General features: G+C 32.4%; 1 protein-coding gene across 1 annotated transcript in view; it reads right to left on the bottom strand.

The window, feature by feature from the left end:
- Positions 1–4263: 4263 nt before the first annotated feature.
- LOC134684590 (atrial natriuretic peptide receptor 1-like) overlaps positions 4264–9881 on the bottom strand; it is a 31636-nt gene continuing 26018 nt past the window's right edge. Inside the window, exons 9-14 of the mRNA XM_063543887.1 lie at positions 9619–9721; positions 8981–9046; positions 6558–6635; positions 5908–6012; positions 4763–4834; positions 4264–4437 (exon numbers count right to left, since the gene is read on the bottom strand). Of these exons, the coding sequence (XP_063399957.1) occupies positions 4264–4437; positions 4763–4834; positions 5908–6012; positions 6558–6635; positions 8981–9046; positions 9619–9721 (598 nt within the window). The remainder of the gene's footprint in view (positions 4438–4762; positions 4835–5907; positions 6013–6557; positions 6636–8980; positions 9047–9618; positions 9722–9881) is intronic.

The following is a 9881-nucleotide window of genomic DNA, read 5'->3' as shown; positions in this document are numbered from 1 at the left end:
GACGATATTTTCTAGAATATAGAGCTCTCAACTCGTATATAGTGATCTTTTTACGACACTTCGGCCACCATTCAGCGCGAGTACGAAGGGGGATGAAATAATATAAACAGACGAGCACTGGAAGGTTAATAGTAATAATTGATTTTTAAAGATAAAATGTAGTACAATAAATCATTTAAAATCTGTAAAGAACAGTTAAATTAACAAATTGGAAGACATGAATAATAAAAAATATATTTATCATGGCTTCATCCAGTCATATAATTGTAACATGCTCTACGTGCTCTGTGTTGAATGTTTATCAATGTCACATTCCGGTAAAATTGGGAGTTTATTATCTAACCATCAACAATCACTGAATGAAATAAAATTTGTCGATAATTATAGATTATCGTTGATTATCTCAACGAGATTGATTTTCTCGCTTGAGCTGGTAAAGTGAGAAAAGTAATCGAGTTGAGATGACCAATGATAATCTGTTTATCGCTATTTTACCTATGACGACGTTGTCAATTTCAATGTCAATTTCATTAGCAACGCCACGTGGTCTCCTTAGTTTCTAGCGATAGTTTTTCCATCTCAAGCGAAAAGCATGATATGAAAATTATCACAAAAAAAGATCGAAGGAAAAATGCACAAAATAGCGATAATACGTTATAATTAGTAATTAAAATAGGGGAAACGTGCATACAGGACTTTATTTAGTATATACTAGAACACACTCGCGACATCGTGGTTCCATCACTGAATTGAGGTATCTAATTATATCCAAGTCTTATTTTAAGACTTGATTTCTAGAACTCTCATTGTCATCTGATAAAGCATAATTGATGCAAAGTATTTCAAGTAACATATATTAAATATACATTGCATACCCAGTCTCTTTTCGTATCAGTTTCAAAACAGCTTGAAATTCCGGCCTGTCATCCGGATCGTCTGTCCAACACATCGCCGTCAGTTTATGTAAACTGGGAGGACAATCATCAGTCGCAAAGTTAGGCCTATAAGGTGGTTTCTCTTTTGACGCAACTCGTGCAATTATCTCTAAAACATTTATATTTTCGGTATAAGAATTAAACAACGTATGTCTAATATTAAAAATTATGATAGAATCATTCTTAATAGACTTACTATGTACGTTAAGTTATAATAACTATACTATTTTTTAGATTTTGAGAAATATTCAGTCGTTTTATTAACCAATATAAAATATGTCAGGAACCTAATGTTTTGTTGTTTTCGTTTGTTGATGTGGTTCTCAAATGTTTCTCGTTTCACGTATTTTATATAGATTACACCGTTTGTGTTCCTCCCGTTTGAATTGTTGTACACAATTTGGGGGTCCTTTATAGCTTGCTGGTTGGTGTGAACCAAGGCTCCGTGTTGAAGGCCTTACTTTGACCTTTAATGGTTTGCTCTTACGAATTGTGACTTGGATTGAGAGTTGTCTCATTGGCACTCAAACCACATCATCATATATCAATGCATAATTAATTTTGTCAAAAAATAAATATGTGTTATCCATAAAGAGGTAAATGTAAACTTTAAGCATACCATCTGTCTCTATGACTTCAGTACAACAATCGAACGGTGGTGATCGTGTTATCACCTCTTGCATTATTATCCCGAAACTGTAAACATCCCCTTTTCTACTACCACCATTTAAAGACGGATTCCGTAGGTGTTCTGGTGCTATCCAAAGTTCTGAATATAAAAATGTGACCCCTATCATGTAACTGTATGCTTAGTGTGAGATAGATTCAGCTAACAAAACTAAAAATCTCTTGGATTCTGGTTCGTTCTTGGTGGTTTTACATGGAATCCAACTCTTGTTAAGCATTTTGAATACTAATTGAGCAATAATACAAGTATCGGGTATTTTCTGTTATCTCTGAATATCTTTTAATTTCATCCCGAGAAAAATACCTAGCGGGTGAATTATGTAGAAGCACTACGGGAGCAGTATTGCCAACAACCGAATCAACTTAAAATTAAAAAAAAAAATTGTCCTCGTTCCATTGGAAAGTACACAGCTACTATTGCACGTGTACTTTTTATAATCTTATGCATTTGAAATACTTAAAACGTACTTAATTAATGTAGGGCCATTTGATTCGTCATTCCAAGTTGACAGTAATAGTTGTATACCTTTCATGTGATGTACATTTTAGGTTCAAAAAGTTTGTTGTACCAGTCTATTGCTTTTAAATTATTATACCTTCAATATGTAGTACCATCAATTAATAAAAAATATGGTGCTAAAATTGCACAAAAGTTGTATAGTACTTTATCACTTCTTTATTATTTAGATACATACACCAGTACTGTAAAAGTATCCTCATATAAATGTTTGTAGTATTTAAGCCCTAAAAGATCACGGAATTTTAAAATGTGAAACAATTCAAAACGAAAATTAACGACTATTGATGTTACAACAATACACAAAAATGTATTAAAACAGACATCAACTCGCATCAAACACTAGATCCCTCACTATTAACGGGTACAAACCAATTGGAAGGGCTTTACATGTTCGTGGGCGCTCAAAGCTCCTCCTAACCAACACTGAACAGCGGCATCTTGGGCATATTTGCAGAAATCGTATCAGAAAACGTTAATTTGTTCCTCTTAATATAAGATTATCAAGAATTTATATAATTATTATCATTTCTACCTAAGGTAGACGGAGTCAAATTGTAATCCATAGAATTTCATAAGAATTTGGCAAAATTTTCTTTTTTTCACCTTCAGCTTATGCAAAATTAGATTTTTCATATGTTATGCATGGAAAACCTAGTTCAGTGCGATAAAAAGAAAACTGCACCAAATAATTTTATGGTAAAAAGTGAAAAGATAGCTCTGGTAATATGTTGTGAAATAAGAAAAAGAACAAAAGTGGTGAGTCAACGGACTCTTTTTTTTTTTGCTACATTACAAAATAGCAAAATTAACAACAAGTATAAAAAAATATTTATGTGGTATAGATGAAAAAAGTTAATCCAAAAAGCCATACAATATGATAAAACACATAACTTTCTATATAAACACATGAATTACATTGATTGATTGATTGTTGGGTGCTTAACGTCCAGTGGCAAATATTTCATGCATATTCAGGACGAGATCAAGTTCACAATAAAAACAATAGGTAGGTTAATACAATAGAGGCCATCTGGGATGATGGTCGGATAAATTTGGACTGCCACCGGAAAGGAGGGTACATTGGATAGGGACAGAAATGCGGCCTTGCAACAGGCCACCTACGGACCCCTCAAAGAGTTGTTGGAAGGGTTCTTAACGTGCAAAGAGCGTGGCGCTCTCTTTACACGAGGCGTCGGATTTAACGTCCCCCTTCTGACCGGACGTGACTGCGAACTTGATACATCCCGCACAGCCAAACGGACGCCCCACTTCGACAAGCGTTTTACTGCTGGTCGGGAGAAGACCAAGTGACCATATTTCTATACCCCAGTTACTCTCCTAATTTACAATACCATTATTGATCTAGATCCATTGTTATCTGCTATTTAAAAATCAAATATGAAATGTAGACACCCGTGACACCCATGCCACCTTAAGGATCATGTGGACCACATGGCTTAAATGGCTGCATTTTCACCTAAAAATTTACTCTGAGTGCAGACAAACCTGTGCATCTGGAAAAGTTTTAAGGCATAGCATGCCCTAGATAAATAGAATTCAAATGCATTGTATGATTTGTAAAACTCAAAACTTAACTTGATTTTGCAGTACACTTTTTTTCGTCCCTGCGGAAGTCGATGAAATTAACAAACAGTGGAGCTTTTCTTGATATGGTCAACTCAGGTACACAATTTAAATCACCAATTATTGTCAGGTATCTATTGTCCATTTCAATTATTACAGCTCACTTCAACTATTACCTGCGGGGAAGTTTTCAAACCTCTTTCCCAACTTAGATTATTTTTGGCACCTTCTGGAGGAATGAAAAAAGTGCACTGCAAAATCCAGTTGAGTTTTAATTTTTTCTGAAACATAAAACATATTTGAAATATATAAATCTCGAGCATGCTAGGCTTTAAAACTTTTCCAAATGCACAGGTTTGTCTGTACTCAGAGTAAATTTTGAGAAAAAATACGAACATTTTAGCCAAAGGGTTCACATGAACCTTAACCAATCACGTGAAAGTTTTTAAAAACATGTATACAAAGAACCTGATTGAAGTGTCTCTTGTTTATCATTGTATCAATATTATTTTCCTAATTGACTTAAATTTTAACAAACTACGTACTATGATATATTTTTCGGGATTTTTCGCTTTCCATAACAATATCATCACTAAACGATGGGAGTCCAAAGTCCGATATCTTTACTACAAATCTTCCATCAACAACACAATTAGAAGACCGTAAAGATCCGTGATATTTCAATGCTGAACTGTGTAAGTACTTCATTCCCTTAAAGAAAAATTGTTTTAATATACTCATGCTAAACTACTTATATACTTCTTTAAAAGTCGAAGCGAAATAATACATGATATTCTTTGTTGCTTTTTACTTTAGAAAATCTATAGCTCAACAATGTTGAATAAAAGTTTTCATACAAAAATCTCCCATTTGAATGATTTTTCTTGCATGATTCTTATAACAGATTCATTAACCAGGTTAACTCTTTTGAATTTTGCTTTTTTTTGTGGTGAATTTATTTTTATATGTTTTTTATAAAAAATGGAAAAAGAGGAATAATTCAAATCTAAAAACTGATTATTTTTAAATCTCTTACCTTTGCAATATCTTTCAGCAATGATAACCTGAATGTCCAATCTAATGTAATAGTATCGTTATAAAGTAAATCCTAAAAAATGAAAGAAGTCAAGAGACTTTTATTATTCCCTAAAGTTTGTTTTTACGTGTTGCTGTGAATGACATATAATAATTTGATATTAAACTCTATTGCAACAGGTAAAGACTCAAACATTTTGAGTGGTTTTGAATTTCTCAATCCTGTCACTTTCCTATTTCATACATTTATTGTTTGTCAAATATCATGTTGATGGACTATTGTTTTTGCTGAGGTTTGTTCAACTAGAGGGATGTTCTACGTCCATTTTATATTTTTACGATTATGTTATCGCAGGGTCCCCGATATGCTATATTCAATTCAATTGTGTGTCTCCATGTAACTAGCAAATAATTTTATCTGATGTCTATAAACTTCCCACACATGCAAATTTGTAATAAAAAAAAATAAGTAATACAAATTTTTGAAATTCTTTCTCCTCTGTATTATATATTTAATAAACAAGTGGTCGGTTTATTAAATATACATTAATTGTTTGTCATATATTATGCTTTTATTGTAATAAAGTTTTATCTGTAGTCATGAGTCGTCTGTTGGTATTTGTTTATCGTTTCTCTTTTTTTCGCCTAATCTTTGTCTTATGATGTATATTTTTATTAGAACTGTGTGTTTTTTTTTTCTCTGCTGTGTATCACTTTAATCTTTTTGATGTTTAATACGACATCCTTTTTTTAAATTATTGTTAATGATTCCGTTTAAACGAAACTTCTTTAATTTTCTATGGTAATGCAGGCCCTAAAAAGAGAGATCAAAGATACCAAAAGAACATTCAATCTCATCAGTCCAAAATAAATGGAGAATATCATTGCAAACACGTCAGGAATATGACAGTTGTTTTTACTTTTTCCTATTTGTGACATTTTTACCTAGTATTATTTCTGTTTATTTTGTTCACACATCTTTGTCAATACAATGTACCTCCGTTTTGAGTTTTTCTTGAAGTTAAGTATTTTTGTAATTTAATTTTTTGACAACGCTTCATTTAGTCACTTTTATAAGTTCCCCTTTTTTAATTTGTCTTGGAGTTTGGTATGTTTGTTATACTTTTAGATACATAAATAAAATACCTCCAATGTTCCCTTCCGATAATATTCGTACAGGATTAAAATATGAGACGGCTCAACACATGCACCAACAAATCTTGACAGATTTTCATGATGAAAACTTCTAACCTGCGCAATAAAATATATAAAATGATTTAAACAATATAATTTACTAAACATTACTTGATTGATAAATGAATATTACATTCAAATCTGCAGGTTAAGTAAGGAACTTTATTAAATTTATATTTATATTATTAGATTTGTATTTCCGGAAAATGAAAAACAGTTTTCATGACTGCGTGGATTTTAAATTGCATGTCATTTTATCATTAAGATAAGAACTCAGAATTTCTACTATTTGTTTGTGTGTTTCAACATAACCCGACTAATCCAGTCATTATAGTCCGACTCCCTATCGATCGTTCGAGAAGACATCGAAAGAGGGCGTTGAATTTTTTTAGTAAGCTTCAACGCAAACAGTCGAAAGAAAAATACCTTAACAAAAACATTCTCTCCAATAGGGAAAATTCAATGGCCATTTATTATGAATCAATAAAATTAAGAATTACAAAAATTGATAAATAAAAAACCCTTGTATTGTGTATATTAAGTACTATTAGAGTGCATATTATAAAAACTCTAACAAATCTTTAAAAAAAAATAAAACTTACCTGTTGTACTTCAATGAGAACTTTTCTTGTAATACTAATCTTCTGCTTCTTTACCTCTCTCACATACAAAACTTTACCCTGATACAAAGCAAATCATAAGCTTTGATACATTTGGTAGCTCTGTTTGTGTAGGGACCTCTTTCAAATTCTTTAAAATAATCATTTACAGATTTCTCGAGTGGTAAATGCATTTTTACCATTTTTGGTAAAATAACAAAATTTTATTATTTCAATCGAAACATTTTTTTAAATTGCATTAAGTCAAAAATAAATGTAGAGGGTCCGATTCTAAATCAAGTTTTACTTGGTAGTTCTCAATTATGCTTAATGGTTTGAACTTCAAAGCAAAATTAAACTTTGGCAAACTATGCACACGCTAAAACTGCGTCTACTGTTTGTCGTTCATCGTTTGTAAGAACAAACGCTACATTTCTTTCTAACTTTACCCTGATTAAACGATGTATTTATTTCCATTGTTTGAAAAAAGTCTGTTTACCAACAACATGTGCATACATTATTGAAAGTTCAAAGAGGGACAGTAAACACTGATTAAACGATGTATTTTTTTCTACTTTTGTAGCGTTTAGAAAACAACAAACGCCACACAACGTTTACAAAATTTTGGTTAGAAAGAAATGCACTCTAAGTTATCTTTCCTCCTACATAGAAATTGTTTATAAAATCCAGAATCCGTTTTCCGATGTTTAGATCACGTATACATGTAATGGCACGATAGGTATCTATAATTTTCTAGTAGAGACATTTGAAGATCGATCTAAGTAATTCTCTTCTTGCGTATATTCGACAAATAACATGTATTAAAACAATTCATCTGTAATGGGCGATGAAACAAATCTCCCTTTTGAGATGTTGGTTTTTTTAATTGAAATGTGCTAACCAACGGGGGATAATCCAATGTGTTTGTTCAACCATTACCTATAAGAGTCGTCGTGCTGATCTTTTTTTTTTCATTTAAAGTTTTTCTCCATCAATTACAGTTTCAATACAACAGGCGAAATGAAATAAAATATTTGTAAAATTTATCATTAAAGGTCAATAACTCCTATACGGAAGCGTTCGACATGTTTCTGTGAAGATAGAAAGTAGTAAACCTTTACATTTTGAACATTTTCGTGCACTTAACTGGCCACAGTGTTTTTAAACTACATTACCTGCTCAAGTGAGATTCTTTCTTCTCTTATCCTTTACAGAGATATTTTAATTCGTAATTTAAAAGGAGCCGAGACAGGCTGTGTTGTGCATTTTCATCAACATTCACTTTCCAACATTGCAGACTTAAATATAGTTCGAACGTTAAATATCTTTTTTGATGATCTTATTTGTAGTTTGGCATAAATGGAATATATATATGCATAAGGAGTCGATTGACAATTTCAGCTATGGTGAACTTTCTATAGAGCATGTATGTCTGTTTATTTTTGCATTGAAATTTGGTCTTTATTTGTTATAGTTTTGAAAATGATACACAAATTATAACAATTATCTTTTTAGAGTATAAACTCATATTTGGGGTATACTGACGATTTTTCCGTTTGACGTTTTTGAAGATATTGTCTTGCTTAGTTTTTGTGTGTCAATTGTAGTTTGCCAGTCAAATAAAAAAAACATGATCATAAAATAGTAGTCCCGTGTTGTATAAAAAAATCAAAATCAAACTGTGTTATACCCCCAAATGTTCTATTTTAACTTTTTGTGGCCATTCAGGATGGAAGGCGTCTTCATCGGCCAATTTTTAAACTAGATACACTGCGGATGATTACAGTACGTTTGGGACTAATTAGCCCGGATTCCATTCAAATGAGGAGATTTTATGTAGAAGTAAGCGGACGACATGTGCAAAGAGATGAACATAGATAATATGGCACCTTTGGGCAGGTTCAGATAAAAACAAGAATATGTATTGTTTTCTTTTGTCCGCCTTGGATCATTGTAACCATTGATGTTATGTTAATTTACGCGTTTATAATTGATTCGGTTACATCATCGTCTAATAAAATAATAAAATAGGAGTGGTGTAGTGGTTTGTGCATTGGACTACTAACACAAAAGTTCCTGGTTCGATTCCCGTCTATTTGAAAATATCAGGTACTAAATTTTCGGCTCTTCCTTGACATCATTTGCGAGTATGGTCTTGAGAAAACGATGTTCGTCTGTCGAAAGGGGACGATAAATGGCTGAACTGTGTTAAGAGAGAGCCATATCTCTTGCACGTTAAAAAAAAAACCTTGAAGATTTCGAAAAAGAGCAGGCTAATGCCGCTACAAGGCAGCACTCGCACCCGCACAGTTGAAAGGAACTCAATATAAGTTGTAAAACTTGTTTCCCACACCACTATAAATAAATATGTTTAAACTAATAAAATAGGAGCAATACAGTAATGCAACATTGAAAGAAGTTCTTACCATGTAGTTAGCAACATTTTTTGAAGCAGTGCCTGTTTGGTGATGTTTTGACGACTTTTCAGAAACCTGTTAATTATAAAATAAAATAGGAAAAGATTGCAGTTCCAGTTGGTATCCAGCACTATATAACATTGCAAGTCTTTACTTGGTTGTCATGTGTTAAATTCACTTCCTTATTTGTGTTTTCTTTTGTAGAAAGGTACTCAAAAAAGAAAAAAGGAACACATTGGTAGGATGTGAAGATGAAAGGAACAGTTTTCATTCCATATTACTTCGCGAGAATGTAATCCTAATGAATAAATATCTTTTCAACTGATTGTATTGTTGTTTTATTGTTGTTTATATACAACATGTGTTATAATTGCCAATGAAACAACCCTCCACAAGAGACCAAATGACACAAAATTTACCAAATATAGACACTGTCCGTCCTTCATCAATGAGCAAAACCCACACCGCATAGTCAGCTTTTAAATGTCCCGAAATGACCTGTTGTGTCCAACATCGTGTACAGATGAAGTATTGGAGAAGCCACATGGTTAACAAACTATTTTTTGTCTGTACTCTAATGTGATCATTGCAATTTTTCGGACTCGACCCTCCTTTGGGGTAAAACTAGTAATCCTATTTAAACTTACCATTGAATAACAACTGGCTGTGACATTGTTGTAATTAAACTCTAGATCATCATACTTGACACGCCATGAATCGTTTAATATATCCTGCTCATGTTTCTTATGTCTATAATGTATAAACAATAACAACAACGCATAAAATTGTATCACAGATTTCATTCATGACCGATCTAACATTTTAATGGAAGGTATGAGTGTCTAGAATAGTAATATTTACATCAAGTGATGGCTGTCTTTTAGGTTTTGATTCAAGCCAGACGAGATTT

This window comes from Mytilus trossulus, chromosome 9 (assembly GCF_036588685.1).
Source record: "Mytilus trossulus isolate FHL-02 chromosome 9, PNRI_Mtr1.1.1.hap1, whole genome shotgun sequence".
Taxonomy (NCBI): Eukaryota; Metazoa; Mollusca; class Bivalvia; order Mytilida; family Mytilidae; genus Mytilus; species Mytilus trossulus.
The sequence above is the reverse complement of the archived record's forward strand: the minus strand, read 5'-3'. Positions and strand labels throughout refer to the sequence as shown.